This window comes from Choloepus didactylus, chromosome 8 (assembly GCF_015220235.1).
Source record: "Choloepus didactylus isolate mChoDid1 chromosome 8, mChoDid1.pri, whole genome shotgun sequence".
In the NCBI taxonomy this organism is placed as follows: Eukaryota; Metazoa; Chordata; class Mammalia; order Pilosa; family Megalonychidae; genus Choloepus; species Choloepus didactylus.
This window is the reverse complement of record NC_051314.1, coordinates 131584035-131603452: the sequence shown is the minus strand read 5'-3', so window position 1 is coordinate 131603452 and position 19418 is coordinate 131584035. Positions and strand designations below refer to the sequence as shown.

At 37.5% G+C, this 19418-nt stretch overlaps 1 protein-coding gene across 1 annotated transcript in view; it reads right to left on the bottom strand.

The window, feature by feature from the left end:
* The window catches only part of ADIPOR2 (adiponectin receptor 2), an 87835-nt gene that overhangs the window by 41557 nt on the left and 26860 nt on the right, over positions 1 to 19418 (bottom strand). The window contains exon 2 of the mRNA XM_037847056.1: positions 1532 to 1791. Coding sequence (XP_037702984.1) covers positions 1532 to 1705 — 174 coding nt within the window. The 5' untranslated portion in view covers positions 1706 to 1791. The remainder of the gene's footprint in view (positions 1 to 1531; positions 1792 to 19418) is intronic.

Genomic DNA, 19418 nt, shown 5'->3' with positions numbered 1-19418 from the left:
AAAAGCCAATACATTTTTGGTATTTTACATAATGGCAGCATTAGCAAACTGGAAGAGTGACTATATCTCAATAAAACTGCATTGAAAAAAAAAAGGTAACTGCGTAACAACTGCTTAGGCCTTGGATGCAACTGAGGGAAACTCAGCTCACCTCAGTCTGGATAAGAAAGTCTAACCTGCTAGTATGCTACACTGTGAAAGAACAACAAAGCAAAGTCTTAAGTGTGGAAGGAAGGTCTGGTTTCAGTCATCCTTCAAACTTCTTTTTAAACAGTAATGGTGGTTTAAAGATCATATTATACTATACTTAATGTTGGCACATAGTTTTTTTAAAATCCCCTAAGCTACCAATCTGTCCTGTGTGTGTGTATTTGTGTGTGTATGAGCACACATGTGCATGCATGCAATCTTTCACTGTAGCACAATCAAGTGAAGAGTATAAGGATGGCCTTATAAAGTGTTGGCAAGAATAGAGGAAATAACCCTAAATTTCCTGATTGCCTCAACAGCCTGTATTATAACAACGCTCTGGCAAAATCCTTATAATAAACCTGAGCAGACAAGACCCTCCAGAGTACAAACCAACAACATGGTTACTCACACAATACGCCTATCTCTTAGGGATGGTAAGGCTAGTGTTCCAAGTAGAGGCTTTCAAAATGCTTTTAATCACAACCCAAAGTAATAAAAGTATTTTATATATTATGCAAAATATATATATATATTTAAAACAGAAGTTGCACCACAGAACATAATATTTTAAATGTGTATTACTTACTACATAGGTATACCTTCATATTTTTTATCCTATTCAGGTAGCTAATATTTTTAATACTGATTGTAATAAACAAAATTAATTTTAACCCACTAATTAGCACAATTCACTGTCTGAGAAATTATTATACTAGAGCCACAACATGGGATGCTAACTATTGCCAAGATTCCAAAGCACACAGCAAAATGTCTACAGTGATTTTCTGATGATATTCCTAGGTAGTCATACCTTTGCTCTCTAGGAATTTTCATTCGAATAATTTAAACACTGTACTTTCCTCTCAGAAATGAAAGGGAAGATTAAAATATGTCTTCTGTTCTCACAATTATACTGACCCCATAGGTATATACTAAAGATAAAGCATATGGAGAAGTAGTTCCAGCATCCAATTAGAATTTCTCCAAAAGTATGCCTGATAATATTATAATTAATGTATGGTCAAATTAAGAGAAGTTATATGGTAACTACAAAAACCTCCTATTTCTTCTCCCTTAAACAAGATGAAACAGATTAACTATAATTTTAGGTGTCAGAAAGGAACAACTATGAAATTGGATAATACCAGAGCTAATTTAAGAATAAAAAAGTTCAAGTTATCCTCAACAAAAAAAAGCATAATTGTGCTCAAGGCTCCTAAATGACACCGCAACCTCTCTCCAGCAACCTCCCCATGCATTTTTTGAAAACTTACATCGTCCCTCTAGCCACATCCCCACAAATTTTTGTTTTATTTACTATCCTTCTCCTTTAACTTACTTTTTTATGATGGGAAGAAAGAACAGATGCCTCTAAAGCAGGCTCCAAATCTCCTTCTTGGTGGTTGTTATCATTGTCTCTCCTCGTAGCATCAAGTTGGTGCCCTTTTCTGAGCCTTATATCTGGCTCTGGAGTCCTGCTGCACCCCAATCGGTGTTCTGCTGTCTCGTTCATGGGATACACAAGCCTTTCTTACAAAGACGTCTTTCTTTCTGTTCCTTCTTCTTGGAAGAATAGATTTTCAGGACAGTGAGTTGACCCTAAGGAAAGGAAAGCTTTGAATAAACACATTCTTAATAAATGCATTAAATGAGTGCTGGGGAAAGACATTGGTTCTATTAATTATTATACACTCAGCATCATTAAGAATAACAAAAGAATAATGTATTTAAAAATCTGTATTTGCTGACAGGAAAGATTGGCAAAATCTATTATCAAATGAAAAAAGGAGTATGCAAGAAAACATGTATAATACGTTCCCATTTATGTTATAAATATATATACTCATATACAGTGAATATGTACAAAGAATTAATTACTGAAAAATATTCAAAACTGTGCTCTTGGTACAGAAGTACAAGAGGAAGAACTTATAGTCTGAAGTAAGAAGACAACATACTTTCTGTTTTGTTCTGCTTGCATTTTTTACCATATACCTTACCACTTTTTCAATTAAAAGAATAACTACAAAAATAATATGCATTATAGCTGGGTTTTACATACTAATCTTAAAACATCACAATAACCATGAAGGGTAAGTATTTCTTTTTATTTTTTTGATTTTTTATTAAATTCAGTTTTATTGAAATACATTCACACCATACAATCATCCATGATATACAATCCACTGTCCACAGTATGATAACATAGTTATGCGTTCATCACCACAATCTATCTCTGAACATTTTCCTTACATCAGAAAGAACCAGAACAAGAATAAAAAATAAAAGTGAAAAAAGAACACCCAAATCATCCCCCCATCTCACCCCATTTGTCCTTTACTTTTTATCCCCATTCCTCCATTCATCCATACACTAGATAAAGGGGGTGTGATCCACAAGGTCTTCACAATCACACTGTCACCCCTTGTAATCTACATTATTATATAATTGTCTTCAGGAGTCCAGACTGCTGGGTTGGAGTTTGGTAGTTTCAGGTATTTACTTCTAGCTATTCCAATACATTAAAGCCTAAGAGGTGTTATCTATATAGTGCATAAGAATGTCCACCAGAGTGACCTCTCGACTCCATTTGGAATCTCTCAGCCACTGAAACCATTTCGTCTCATTTTGCATCCCCCTTTTGGTCAAGAAGATACTCTCAGTCCCACGATGCCGGGTCCACATTCATCCCCGGGAGTCATACTCTGCGTTGCCAGGGAGATTTACACCCCTGGGAGTCGGGTCCCACGTAGGGGGGAGGGCAGCGAGTTCACCTGTCGAGATGGCTCAGTTAGCGAGAGAGAGGGCCACATCTGAGCAACAAAGAGGTACTCAGGGGGAGACTCTTAGGCACAATTACATACAACTTTAGACTCTCCTTTGTGGTAATGAGCTTCATAAGGGCAAGTCCCATGCTCGAGGGCTCAGCACATCAAACCGCCAGTCCCAATGTTTGTGACAACATCAACACCAGTCCAGGTGAGGATGTCCAACACATCCACACCTTCCCCCAGATCCTCGGGGCTGGGGAGGGGGAGGCTGTAAATATATTTTTTATTATCTGCCCAAATTACTCTAGGATGTGTCACTATTTCACTCCAGCCTCTACTAACCTACCGTATCTCACTTCCTATTCAAAGTTCCATGCAATTGTGGTGTTTGAACAAATCGACTGTAGAGTTGTACCGTTTAGAAAATTTAGATCCTGTACCAAATAGGTATCTATTCCCTTGGTCTCATATGAAAGTTGAAGTTTTAAAACACAATCAGTATCAACCTTTATCCTTTGGCCTGGCTTGCCCTGGTCTTAACCAGACCTGCTTCATTCATATCACTAATTGAAGTCTGGGCTCTTTTTCAGCTTTTTTTTTTTTTTTTTTGACAGTGGCTGTATGCACTAATACTGACATTCATATCTGCCGAGCTCTAGCTCTGAGTTTCAGGTGTCTCAGAGATATGCATTGTTCCAGAGACCAATCAGGTTATACGCTAGGAGATCAGCATCTCAGAGTTTAGAGATAGGCCTTACAATTCAGGGATAGAGTTAACTGCTGTAAGAGCTTACAATCTAGGGACTATTACAATTATTGTGTCCACATTAGGCTATGTTCTAAGATTCAATTCTGAGTTTACACATTGTAGTTAGTCCATATTGGTGAGGCATCATCCCTCTCACCATGTTTTCTCCAACACTTTTACTCCTATATATATATTTTCCTACAATTTTATAGAGTTATATTCACATACCATACATTTATCCACAGTGTACAATCAGTTGTTCATGGTATCATCATAAAGTTGTACATTTATCACCACAATCAGCACTTGAACATAGTGATTACTACAAGAAAAACTGCTTTGTTTTTTTTTTTTTTAGCAATAAGAAAAAATGATAAAAAGAAAGATAACATGTCCTAAATACAATATACTACTAAGGACAGCAAATAACACCACTACCAAGAATCCCAAATTACTCCCCTATATCCCCCTCTCATATACATTTAGCATTGGCATATTGCCTTTGTTACATTTAACGGAGGTATATTACAATCTTACTGTTGACCATAGACTCCAGTTTGCTTTGATTATGTTTTTTCATGACTACCATCCCTTTTTCAAATTTCTACATGGCTGACATTCATTTGCTTTCCCACATGCAAAAACATTTTTATATTTGTATATTTAGTAACAGTCATTGGCCACTCCAGTTTTTGCCACGTTATACAGTCCCAGTCTTTATCATCTATCTTTACCTCTGGTGTCATACATTCTCCTAACCCACCTCTTTCAGCTTTACTCACAGACATCTTTGTTCAGTGTACTTACAATACCGTGCTACCATCACACAGTATTATGCTATTTATATTTCTGGATCTATGCAATCAATCCTAAACATTCTGTAGTCCTTCAGCATCAAATGGCTGATCTCTGCCCTCTTTCCATCTCCTGGTCGCCTGTGTTGTCAGCTTTTAACTCCCAAAGTTTGTTCATTAATGTCTGTTCATATTAGTGAGACCATACAGAATCTGTCCTTTTGTTTCTGGCTAACTTCACTCAACATAATGTCCTCAAGGTTCATCCACATTATTACATGATCCATGGCTTTGTTCTGTCTTACAGCTGCATAATATTCCATCATGTGTATATACCACAGTTTGTTTACCCACTCGTCCTTTGATGGACATTTGGACTGTTTCCATCTCTTGGCAATTGTGAATAATGCTGCAATAAACATTGGTTTACAAATGTCTGTTTGCGTCTTAAGTTTCAGTTCCTCTGAGTATATACCCAGCAATGGAATAGCTGGGTCATATGGCAAATCTATATTTAGCTTCCTGAGGAACCTCCATACTGTCTTCCAGAGTGGTTGCACCATTCTACATTCCCACCAACAATGAATAAGTGTGCCTCTTTCTCCACATCCTCTCCAGCACTTGTCATTTTCTGTTTTGGGAATAATGGCCATTCTGGTAGGTGTGAGATGATATCTCATTGTGGTTTTGATTTGCATTTCCTTAATAGCCAGTGAAGTTGAGCATTTTTTCATATGCTTTTGAGCCATTTGTATTTCCTCTTCAGAAAAATGTCTGTTCATGTCTTTTGCCCATTTTTTAATTGGATTGTTTGTCTTTCTGTTATTGGGATGCAGGATTCCTTTATATATTCGGGATATTAAACCCTTATCTGATATGTGGTTTCCAAATATCATCTCCCATTGTGTAGGTTGCCTTTATAATTTTCTGACAAAGTCCTTTGATGTACAAAAGTGTTTAATGTTGAGGAGATCCCATTTGTCTATTTGTTCTTTGGTTGCTCGTGCCTTGGGTGTGAGGTCTAAGAAACCACCTCCTTTCACAAGATCTTTAAGATACTGCCCTACATTTTCTTCTAAGAGTTTTATGGTCTTGGTGCTAATGTTTAGGTCTTTGATCCACTTTGAGTTAATTTTGGTATAAGGTGTGAGATGGACATCCTCTTTCATTCTTTTGGAAATGGATATCCAGTTCTCCAAACACCATTTATTGAACAGGCTGCTCTTTCCCAGTTGCTTCAGCTTCACTGCCTTATCAAAGATCAGTTGTCCACAGATGTAAGGGTCTACTTCTGAACACTCAATTCGATTCCATTGATCAGTATATCTGTCCTTATGCCAGTAATATGCTGTTTTGAGCACTGTAGCTTTGTAATATGCTTCAAAGTCAGGTAGTGTGAGACCTCCCACTTCATTCCTCTTTCTCAAGACATTTTTGGCTATTCGGGGCACCTTACCCTTCCAAATAAATTTAGTTATTGGTTTTTCTATTTCTGTAAAGTAAGTTATTGGGATTTGAATTGGTATTGCACTGAATCTGTAAATCAGTTTAGGTAAAATTGCCAACTTAACTATATTTAGTCTTCCAATCCATGAACATGGTATGTTCTTCCATTTTCTCAGGTCTTGTTCAATTTCTTTTAGCAGTTTCTTATAGTTTTCTATGTAAAGGTCTATGTTTGTCCTTGGTTAAGTTTATTCCTAAATACTTGATTCTTTTGGTTGCTATTGTAAATGGGATTTTTTTTCTTGATTTCCTCCTCTTGTTGCACATTACTTGTGTATAGGAACACTACAGATTTTTGCGTGTTGATCTTGCAGCCTGCTACTTTGCTGTATTCATTGACTAGTTCTAGTAGCTTTGCTGTAGATTTTTCTGGATTTCCTATATATAGAATCATGTCATCTGCAAATAGTGAGTTTTACTTCTTCCTCTCCAATTTGGATGCCTTTTATTTCTTTTTCTTGCCTAATTGCTCTAGCTAGAACTTCCAGCACAATGTTGAATAACGATGGTGATAGTGGGCATCCCTGTCTTGTTCCTGATCTTAGAGGAAAAGCTTTCAGTCTCTCCCCATTGAATGTGATGTTAGCTGTGGGTTTTTCATATATTGCCCTTATCATATTGAAAAAGTTCCCTTCTATTCCTATCCTTTGAAGTGTTTTCATCAGGAAAGGATGTTGAATTTTGTCAAATGCCTTTTCTGCATCAATCGAGATGATCATGTGGATCTTCTGCTTTGATTTATTGATGTGGTGTATTACCTTAATTGATTTTCTTGTGTTGAACCAGCCTTGCATACCTGGAATAAATCCCACCTGGTCGTGGTGTATAATTCTTTTAATGTGCTGCTGGATTCGATCTGCGAGTATCTTGTTGAGGATTTTTGTGTCTATATTCATTAAAGAAATTGGTCTCTAATTTTCTTTTTTTGTAGTATCTTTGCCTGGTTTTGGTATTAGGGTGATGACGGCTTCACAGAAAGAGTTAGGTAGCTTTCCCTCTTCTTCAATTTTTTTGAAGAGATTGAGCAGGATTGGTACTAATTCGTTCTTGAATGCTTGGTAGAATTCACATGTGAAACCATCTGGTCCTGGGCTTTTCCTTTCTGGGAGCTTTTTGATGACTGATTCAATCTCTTTACTTGTGATTGGTTTGTTGAGGTCATCTATTTCTTCTTGAGTTAATGTTAGTTGTTTATGCTTTTCTAGGAAGTTGTCCATTTCATCTAAGTTGTCTAGTTTATTAGCATACAGTTGCTCATAGTATCTTCTCATTATCTCCTTAATTTCTGCAGGGTCGGTAGTTATATTTCCTTTCCCATTTCTGATTGCGTTTATTTGCATCTGCTCTCTTTTTTTTTTTTGTTAGCCTAGCCAGTGGTCCATCGATTTTATTGATTTTCTCAAAGAACCAACTTCTGGTTTTGTTGATTCTCTCTATTGTTTTCCTGTTCTCAATTGCATTTATTTCTGCTCTAATCTTTGTTATTTCTTCCCTTCTGCTTGCTTTGGGGTTAGTTTGCTGTTCTTTCTCTAATTCCTCCAGGTGAGCAGTTAACTCTTCAATTTTTGCTCTCTCTTCTAATATAATAGGCATTTAGGGCAATAAATTTCCCTCTCAGCACCGCCTTTGCTGCATCCCATAAGTTTTGATAAGTTGTGTTTTCACTGTCATTTGCCTCGAGGTATTTACTAATTTCTCTTGTAATTTCTTCCTTTACCCACTGATTTTCTAAGAGGGTGTTGTTTAGCCTCCACATGTTTGTGCATTTTATGACCTTCTGCCTTTTATTTATTTCCAACTTCATTCCATTGTGGTCTGAGAAAGTGTTTTGTATAATATCATATTTTAAAATTTGTTGAGACTTGCTTTGTGATCCAACATGTGGTCTATCCTAGAGAATGTTCCATGAGCACTTGAGAAAAAAGTGTATCCTGCTGTTGTTGGATGTAGTGTTCTATAAATGTCTGTCAAGTCTAGTTCATTTATCATACAATTCAACATCTGTTTCTTTAGTGATCCTCTGTCTAGATGTTCTATCCATTGATGAGAGCGGTGTATTGAAGTCTCCAACTATCATCGTAGAGGTATCTATTTCTCCTTTCAGTGATCGCAGTGCTTGCCTCATGAATTTTGGGGCATTCTGGTTTGGTGCATAAATATTTATGACTGTTATGTTTTCTTGATGAATTGACCCTTTTATTAATATATAGTGTCCTTCTTTGTCTCTTTTAATTGTTTTGCTTTTGAAGTCTAACTTGTCTGATATTAATATAGCTACTCCCGCTTTTTTCTGGTTGTTGTTTGCATGAAATATCTTTTTCCAACCTTTCACTTTCAGTCTATGTTTGTCCTTGTGTCTAAAGTGAGTTTCTTGTAGACAGCATATAGATGGGTCCTGTTTTTTAATCCATTCTGCCAGTCTGTGTCTTTTTATTGGGGAGTTTAATCCATTTACGTTTAGTGTTATTACTGTAAGGGCAGTACTTTCTACCACCATTTTGTTTTTTGGAATTTATATGTCATATCTTATTTTTTCCTCTCCTTTTACCTTTCCTGATAATCTTCATTTCTGCACTCTTCTCCAACTCTCTCTCTCCTGTCTTTTCCTATCAGCCTGTAGCATTCCCTTTAGTATTTCTTGTAGTGCCGGTCTCTTATTCACAAACTCTCTCAGTGTCTGTTTGTCTGAAAATGTTTTAATCTCTCCCTCATTTCTGAAGGAAAGTTTTGCTGGATATAGAATTCTTGGTTGGCAGTTTTTCTCTTTCAGTATCTTAAATATATCATGCCACTGTCTTCTTGCCTCCATGGTTTCTGCAGAGAAATCTGTACATAGTCTTATTGACCTTCCCTTGTATGTGATGGATTGCTTTTCTCTTGCTGCTTTCAGAATCCTCTCTTTGTCTTTGACATTGGACAATCTGACCAGTGTGTCTTAGAGTAGGTCTATTGGGATCTATTCTATTTGGGGTACGTTGTACTTATTGAATCTCTAATTTTCTGTCTTTTATAAGAGTTGGGAAATTTTCAGTGAATATATCTTCTATTACTCTTTCTGCCCCTTTTCCCCTCTCTTCTCCTTCTGGGATACCCATAACACATATATTTGTGTGTTTCATGTTGTCACTCAGCTCCCTAAGACCCTGCTCATAATTTTCCATTTTTTTCACCATCTGTTCTTTTGTGTGTATGAATTCAAATGACCTATCTTCCAGTTCACTGATCCTTTCTTCTGCTTGTTCAAATCTACTGTTGTGTCCCTCCATTGTGTTTTTCATCTCCTCCATTGTGGCCTTCATTCCCATGAGTTCTGCCATTTGTTTTTTTAAGTTTATGAATTCTTCTTTATGGTCAGCCAGTGTCTTCTTTATATCCTTCAGCTCTTTTGCTATATCTTCCTTCATTTCATCAAATTTATTTAGCATTAGTTGCCTCCACTCCTGTGTCTCAGCTGAGCTATCAGTTTGTTCCTTTGGCTGGTCCATGTTTTCGTGTTTCCTGGTATGGCTTGTTATCTTAAGTTGTCTAGGCATCTGATTTTCTTGATTAGTTTATTTTGGAGCTTGTTTTCTGTCTTTTACCTAGTGGTTTTCTTGTTGGTTGGCTTTGTTCTCTGGCCTCTGTTATTCAGTCCAACTTATTCTAGACCTCTAACTTAGGTTCTATTTAGTTGATCAGAATTTTTCCCCTCTTGTTTTTTCTGTTTCTTACTCTGCCTCTATGTAACCTTTTTGTGAGTGGGTCTCCTCAGATATGGTCGACCCTAGTCAGATTTTCCCAGTCTAGTGAGGCCCAGGTCTCATTGGGAGGGTATGGAGTTTTCCTGAGAATGAGACCCTCCCATGAGGCCTTCAGAATTGGTGCTTTTCCTCTCCTGTCCAGCAGGTGGCGTTGGCCAGCCCACAGCTCCCCCACCAGTGTAAGGAGGTATGGAGCCTTTAGTTCTAGTGACTCTGATCCTGTCAGGGGCATGGCTGACTGAAGCCGGAATCTGAATTCCAGCCCCTGGGGTCTGAATTCCCAGAAGGAGGACTGCCAGTTGAGCTGGACCTCCCTCCACTCTCCCAATCCTCAGAACTCCAGCTGTCTCTCAGGGGCACTGTTCCCTTCTCCTCTCTCCTCTTTGGGGCCTCTCCAGGTAGATTCCTTGGTCAGCCTGAGTCGCCAATTAAAGACGGGGGTGGAGGCCTTCAGTAGTGAATACGGAATTCAAAGACACTGTGGGTACTCTGTCTCCCCCAAGCCCAGCCTAGTCCTTCAACCTGGACTTTCCGATAGAAAATAACCACATATATTACTTTTAGATTTAAAAAAAAAAAAAAAGTAGAAAAGAAATCAAGAAAAAGAAAAAAGGAAAAAAAAAAAAAAAAAAGAGTCTCTTTTAAAAGTCTTTCCCCAGCCTGGAAGTTTTGTCCCTGTCAGAATAGAGCATTTAAAGATATGTTTTGGGCTACTGTTTGATAATTACTCTCCAACTGCTTCAGTTCCACCCCTGCTTCAGTTCCACCCCTGCCGGGGGTTACTGAAATGCAAAAAGATAAGGGATCAGTAAGAAGCCAGAAGGGACAAAACATAGGGGAAAAAAATTGGCTTTTTTGGAGTCTGGGAATGGGTGCCCGCTTTTACGTGCCCCCACTTCTCAGAGCCCAGCCCTTCTTTAGCACCCCAGCTCCCAAAGTTAGTTAATTAATTTGTTAATTAATTCTGCAGTTGAGGCTGGGTTGAGCCTCCCTTCTTCCCCTCAGCAGATTGCTGTTTTTTGGTCGTCCCCCCCACCTTTCAGGGAGCCGGCAGCAAGACAGTCTGTGAGGTCTGGGTGGGGAGGGGCGCCAGACCCCTGGTCCGAGGAACTTACAATGTTCGCTGCGATCTCAGCTTTTCCTCCAATTCCAAACTTGTGCCCAATGTGTGACTGGTTACTGGAGACCCCGAAAACACTGTTTCATATAGTTCTTGGGTAATTGCCAGCTGCTCTAGGGGAGAGACGAAATTCTGCTCCTCACCACTCTGCCATCTTGAAGGGTAAGTATTTTTATTTCTACTTCATAGGTGAGGAAACCAAAACTCAGGGCACACAACTAATTCACCCAATATCTTCAGACCCATTCTAGGTTCCTGTTCACTTCAACATTCTTTGACTACCACACTCCCCTACCACCACCAAACAAAACACAAACAAAAACCAGAAAAAACACCCTAATTCTGTTGTGTCTCAAATATTTCTTTTATGATTTACCAAAATGCAAATTTTATATGTATGTAGACACATGTGTTTCATCATACTTTGATGATTTTTATATAGCACATAATATTGATGCTTAATGTCTGACATTTTGACATTTTTGAGTTGTTCTCAGCACTACCTAGACTACCCTGGAAGGAAAGAACTCAGGACCAGAGCATACTCCTTTTATATCCCTCTGCGTTCCCAAAAAGTGCCATGCACATAAGTGTTTAACCAATATTTGATGGATGATATTTAAATGCTCGAGTTGTAAAAAACACTTTCAGAAATCATCGATATCTCTTCAAACAATTGCAGCAAGTTTCCTAGGAGACCAATTCTTCCAAGTCCTTAGAAGTGCACAAGCTTATTTCAGACATTTAATTGTATACCTGAGTAAGGCAATGGTCACAACCAACCTGACCAGAAATACTACAGAAGGAAGAGACCAGCATACATGCCCAGTCTCATAAATCCCATGGAGATTTAAGGGTCATACGGGGGAAAGGAGGAGTGGGGCAAGAGCCAGAGGGCCCAGATAAGACAAAAAGAAGGTAAGAGGTATATTTAGTACTCATATATATTGATAGACTACCAAAGAATTAGCAAACTGTTAATTTCATAAATCATGTGAGTTTGCTGCAGGATTTCAAAGTTTGTGGAGCAAGAACAAACACAAATCTTTAAAGATAACAAACCTGGGAATATGCCTATCTATCACTTAACGGCCTGAGCAAACATGTTATATTACTGAGATTTTAAATTCTGCTATCAAGGCCCCTGTTCTGGAAGAGGAAACAATGCTAATGATTTACTTTCATTTATTTACTGCTTACAAAGCCATTTCACACCCTCCATTTCATTTTGTTTCAGGGAAGAGGAGGTTAAAATTTATTGAAAATTGATAATGTTTTAAATTCTATATCAAACAATTTGCATGCAGTACCTCACATAACCCTTAAAAATAGCCTTCTGAAATATTACTGTCCCCCCATTACAATTTACAATTTATAGAGGCTCAGAGATTAGGTTAATTCATCCAAGGTCATCTACAGTTACCAAGAGGAGCAGCTAGTGTTTATACCCGGAGGTCTTTCTGGCCCTCATGAAAGTCATGTGCTTTCCACTATCCAACAAAATTAAGATGGGGGAGAAAAAAAAAAAGCTAACTTAAACCCCCAAAGTCACTTGGTTTACATGGTAAATAAACTACAAAATCAGGATCTTTATTCTCAAACTGTAGAAATAAAGCTTTCTGAAAAGTATCCTTGAAATATGACCACATCAAAGCTCTCATAAGCGGGAGTTAGCTATATGTGGAGGAATGCTGCTCATTTATGAGAATGTAAATGGAATTCTCTATTAGAATTAACCCTCAACTCAAAAAAAAGAAAGCAAATGACAAGAAAGTAAGTTATCTCCAATTTTTTTAAAGGATTAATCACATGCCAGGAAAGACCTGAAATCAATATATATTCAACAATGTTTTCTGGATTTAAATGTACAATAAAAAAAGGTTGAAGAAAATGAGGGACTGTAACACCGTCAAAGAAATTTAATTATATTTACCACCCTACATATAAGAAAGGAGGAAGGCCTACCAATGTATTTTGGAGTTTCAGCTACGAAATTGTTAAAAGAAAATAATTTAGGTCAACCTTTACCCTTCTTTTAACAAAACAATACATCCCATTCCTGGACCATCTAGAGAACTGAAATTTACTATACATTTGCATTCTACCTAAGATGAAACGCATCCTACTAGGATGCAATGCCTTGAAACCTGAAGCAAAGCCTAAGGTTAAAGTCAAACAAAACTGTCCTTTAGCACCCCAACTTAACTTTGTCCTACAGGTTACACACAGTTAAACAGGAGAAAAAAATGAGGTAAAAAAAATTGTAAACAAGAAAGACAAACTGTAATTATTTACAAATAACATGACTCTACCTATAAAACCCAAGAGAATCAACTGAAAAAAACTACGACAAATAAGCAAATTCAGCAATGTGACTGCATATAAAATTAATATATGGAAATCAACAGCCATTCATCAAAGCAACCCATTACTTTGAAAGAAAAAGTACATCACAACTGAAAAAAAAAGATAAAGCACTTCCAAACAAACCTTAAAATACTACTGAGGATCTACAAAAACACTCCAAGAACTAATAAGTGACTTTAACAAGGTCACAGGAAACAAGATCAATACACAAAAATCAACCACTTTTCTAAACCACAGTGAGACACCCCTTCATACTCACTAGAATGGCTATTACCAAAGAACGAAAATAACAAATTTTGGTGAGGATGTGGGGAAACTGGAACCCTAGTGTGTTTGCTGGCGGAATGTAATATGGTGCAGTTGCTGTGGAAAACGGTTTGGCAATTCCTCAAAAAGTTAAACAGAATTACCTGACAATTCCACTCCTAGGTACATAGCTCCAAAAATTGAAAACAGGGACTCTAACAGATACTTATGCACCAATGTTCAGAGTAGCATTATTCATAACAGCCAAAAGGTGGAAAGAACCAAAGAGCCCATCAGTGAATGGACGGATAAACAAACGTGGTATTCTCCATACAATGGAATGTTACCCAGATCAAAAGGAATAAAGTCCTGACACATGCTACAAGATGGATAAATCCTGAAAACATTATGCTGAGTGAAGCCAGAGACAAAAGGACAAACATTGTATGATTCCACTTTTATGAAATATCTAGAATAAGCAAATTCACAGAGAAAGTAAATTAAAGATTATCAGGGGTGGGGAGGGAGGGAGGAACGGGGAGTTATTTTTAATGGGTACAAGGTTTCTTTCGGGGTGGTAAAAATTTTGGAAATAGCAGTAACAGTGGTGACAGCTGCACAACACTGTGAATATAATTAATGCCACTGAATTGTACACTTAAAAATGGTTAAAATGGTAAATGTTATGTAATGTATATTTTACCACAATTTTTTAAAATGTCATAGAATTTGGTGATACTATTTATGTAACATTATTTAGCTACACATTGATATTTATGCATAGAGAAAGGTCTGATGGGGAGGATCTGGGGATTGTATATGAGCACACTGCTGTTCTCTACTTTATACTTTTTTGTATTATTCCAATTTTACGATGTCACGGGAAACATTTTTCAACTATACCAGGCCTCTTCTGACATCAGACCTTTTGTCTATGCTTTTCGCTCTGCTTGAATTCGTTTTGTACTTCCTCAACCAACCTCCTCTCCAACCTGGCTCATGTTACATCTATTTCTTATTTAAAGATATGACCCTAACTATCCCACCAAACCTAAGTTAGATCTTTAATATTATCTCCTAGCACTGTTTACTGTTCCTTTCTGGAACTTGTCGCCTCTATATTATTAGTTTAATGTTTTCATCCCCCATTAGACCCTAATTCCATGAAGGTAGGGACTGCAGTTACCAGGAACTTGGGGAGCGGAGGATTGGGGAGTTACTGTTTAATGGGTATGGAGTTTCCGTTTGAAGCAATGAAAAAGTTTTAGAACTAGATACAAGTTGTGGTAGGTTGAAGCTGAATGGACCTCAGGAAATCATTTTCTTAAAGTTAATCAATTCCTGTGAGTGTAGACCTTTTCTGGGTGGGACCTTTTGATTAAGTTATTAGTTGAAGTGTGCCGCAGGTGTATTGGAATCCTTTACAAAAGGGATGAATACGGACAGAGAGACAGAAAGACACAGAAGGTGAGAAAGGCACAGAAACAGAAAGCAAGCCATGGAAGCCAGAAGCCGAAAGCAATAAAACCCAGAAAAAAAAGGAGAGACAAGCAGATGCCGCCATGTGCCCTGCCATGTCTCAGAGATGTCCAGGATCACCAACAGCTGGTCTTCAGGGAATGAGTATCGTCGTGATGATGCTTTGATTTGGACATTTTCACAGCCTCAGAATGTAAGCTTGTAAACTAACAAATTTCCATTGTTAAAAGCCAATCCATTTCTGGTATATTGCATTTCAGCAGCCTAGCAGACTAAAACATAAGTGATGGCTGCACAACCATGTAAACGTAATTAATGTAATTGAACTGTATACTTAAAATTGTTAAAACAAATTTTATGTAATATATATTTTACCACAATAAAGTTTAAAAAAATCAATCACATTTTTATGTACTAAAATTGAACATGTGGAATATGAAATTTAAAATATAATACCATTTACAATTGCTCCAAAGAATATGAAATATTTAGGTATACATTTAACAAAATATATACAAAATGCAGAAAAAAAATCAAAGATTTAAATAAATAGCAACATACCATGTTCACGGATCGGAGGACTCAACATAGTAAAGATGGCAATTCTCCCCAAATTAATGCAACTCCTATCAAGATTGCAGGCCAGCAAGGATTTTAATAAACATAGACAAACTTATTCAAAATTTATATGGAGAGGCACAGCCCCTAAAATAGCTAAAATAATTTTTAAAAAGAAGAATAAAGTGGGAAGAATCCCTCTACCTAGTATGAAGGACTACTATACAGTAGTCAAGACAGTATGGCAGTGGAGGACGAAAAGACCAACAGATTGATGGAATGGAATAAAGAACCCAGAAATAGACTCACAAATGAGCCCAGCTGATTTTTTACAAAGGTACCAAGGCTAATCAATGAGGGGAGGCTAGTCTCTTCAACAAATGGTGCTGGAACAACTGAACATCCATAGGCAAATACATGAACCTTGACCTAAATCTCACACCTTATACAAAAATCAACTCAAAACAGATCATGAAAAACTGTAAAATTTCTGTTAAAAAAACAAACACAGAAGCTTCAGGATCTAAGGTTATGCAAAGAGTTCTTGGACTTAACACCAAAAGCACAATTCATAATGGGAAAAAATGATAAACTGGCACATCATCAAAATTAGAAACTACTGCTCTGTGAAAGACCCTGGTAAGAAGCTGAAAAGACAAGTTACAGAGTGGAAGAAAATATTTCCAAATCACATACCCAACAAAGGACTAGTATCTAAACTACTGTATCTTGACTATATAAACAACTCTCACAACTGAACAGTACAAAAATAAACAATCCAATTTGAAAATGGGCAAATGATATAAACAAGACATTTCACTTTAGAGAATAGACATATGGCAAATAAGCACATGACAAGATGTTCAACATCATTAGCCATCAGGGAAATGGATATTCAACAGGAAAATGCAAATTAAAACCATGAAGAGATATCATTACACATCTAATCAGAATGGCTAAAATAAAAAACAGTGACAATAAATGCTAGCGAGGATAAGGAAAAACTGGATTGCTATTGTCGGTAAAATGTTGAGCTACTGCCTGCTAAAACCATTTGATGAACATGTGGAATTTTGGACTGCCATACAATTTTTTATACAAGCAAATTTTTAATATAGTTCGCAAAGAGCTAGATCTTACAAATGACTTTAGGATTGCTATTATCTCCCTAAATAAGAAAATAACATGACTAAACCTTTCATTGCCCCATTCTTCACAAAGAAAAAAAATAATCTTGAAGTAAAAAAAGACTGCTATCATACTTCCCTTACTCTTATACATTCCATTCAGAACCTAGAATTACTTGGCATTTCCAAATACTTTCTCTCTTCTAAAATTAACCATCCACTAGTACCTGTCTTATAGATGGGGGACCTGAGGCTCAGAGGTAGCAATCTAACCATAGAAAAAGGTAGCAAAAATCAGATCTAGATCTCACAACTCTTTGACTCCCCATATTGAGTTCAACAACCAAAACACTCTCCCTGGCAGACAGAGCTCAAATGTTCAAAAGACAAGTCTTAATCTATCGAATTTATCTTTTAAAGAAAACCTATCATTATTTTATATATCATGTCCATTTTCACCAAAAGACTAGTCCATGTTAAAAAACCATTTACCTTGGAATGTTCTAACTCTAAAGAAAATCATTCAATGGGCATGGAGAGTTATCCTGTTAAACATGACATTTATTATTTCATAATACTCTCCAGAGCTTCCTTAATTCCAACCAGGTTATTTGTCCCAAAGGCACACTTTCTGGCAAACTATGAATTCCCTACAGGTTTTCTGGTAATTATAAACCTGTCAATTGGACACTGTACTAAAGCATGGCACTGTTTACTTGCCTTTTGTTTTCCTATTTAATGGTCGAAGGCTTTATCTTCCTAAATTTATATTCTGCAATATGCTGCAGCAGTGATCACCTGATTTGCTAACACGCAAGGTTTAGTTGCCTTGGTGGACCCTACTACACACCATGATTGCCAAAGTCATCTAGATTCCTCCCTCTTCTCAAATCTCCATATCCACATCATTAAGCAAATTCTGTAGATTTTACCTCCAAAATCTCTCTCAAATTCTTTCCATTTCCTTTCCCCTTTCCTGACACTATCTAAGCCACCAATATCTCTGACTTACAATATTGTGATAATTTCCTTACTAGCCTCCCTGTCTACCAACTCATATCTGCAGTTCTCTCTTTATACATCATTCTATTCACTTCCACGCTATTCTTTGTGCAAAGGAAAACCAAAATCTTTACCATAATCTTCACAAGGCCCTTCATGATTTGGTCCCTGCCTACCTTTCCAACTTCAACTCATAAAGCCCCCCAACTTGCTCACTATTCTTTTGATCCTTGTCCATACCAATCTTGTATCAGCATCAGAACCCAGAACAGACCTGGGCTCCTGACTATATCACTTATCATTTATTTCTTGGGTCAAAGGTCACCTTTCCAGGAATCCCTTACCTGACCCTTATCTAAAATAGCAGGCCCTCTCTCCACCTTCCACACTAGTCTTATCACTTCACATTGTTTAATTCCCTTAATAGCACCAAGTTCTGAAATTATATTATTTGCTTAGCTTTTCATTGCCTGTTTTCCACCACTAAACCATCAGCTCCACAAGTGTCAGACCTAGTCTGCCTTGTTCACCATACATACCTAGAACAGTCAGTGTCTGTCACATAAGTATGCCCTAAAGATTTGCTGAGTGAATAGATTCCATTAGAAATTCCTTGGTTTTACTAGAATAGCACATTATTTTAGCAGTTTTCTGCAGAAATAACTGAAAATTACTCCTGAATTTGTGAGTTGTTGTTTGTTATATTTTGGGTAACAACTGCAATGTGTAAGCATTGTTGTTTTAAAGAGCATGACACTTAGCTACATAATTCGTATTCTATTATTTATTCAAGTCTCTCGTTTTACAAAAGAGGAAATCAGGAAAAGTAACGACTCTTCCCCTCATCGCCTGTATCTCAAGGTATCTGTCCTTATTGGATTTCAAGCTTTTGACCTGGTTTCAAATGAGCCAAGGGTCACTTTTTATTTTATCTACTTCTATATTTCAAAATACTTAACTAGATATAAAATAGCAATAATACTTTTTGGAACAATGCTAGTCCCAATATCAATCACTTGGGGTGCTCCTCAAAATATCCACCAAGACTTCACAAGCACTGACCATCTATTATTTATTTAGCAAACCCAACCAAAGAAGACATACACTTAGTAATAGCTTGGCATAAAAACATAATCAATGGGGGCGGGGCAAGATGGCAGACTGGTGAGCTGTATGTTTTAGTTACTCCTCCAGGAAAGTAGGTAAAAAGCCAGGAACTGCGTGGACTGGACACCACAGAGCAATCTGTCTTTGGGCATACTTCATACAACACTCATGAAAACGTGGAACTGCTGAGATCAGCGAAATCTGTAAGTTTTTGCGGCCAGGGGACCCGCGCCCCTCCCTGCCAGGCTCAGTCCCGGGGGAGGAGGGGCTGTCAGCTCCGGGAAGGAGAAGGGAGAATTGCAGTGGCTGCTCTTATCGGAAACTCATTCTACTGATTCAAACTCCAACCATAGATAGACTGAGACCAGACACCAGAGACTCTGAGAGCAGCCAGCCCAGCAGAGAGGAGACAGACATAGAAAAAAAACAACACGAAAAACTCCAAAATAAAAGCAGAGGATTTTTCGAGTTCTGGTGAACACAGAAAGGGGAAGGGCGGAGATCAGGCCTTGAGGCGCATATGCAAGTCCCGAAGCAAAGCTGATCTCTCTGCCCTGTGCACCTTTCCTTAATGGCCCTGGTTGCTTTGTCTATTAGCATTTCAATAACCCATTAGATCTCTGAGGAGGGCCGTTTTTTGTTTTTTGTTTTTTTTTTTTAA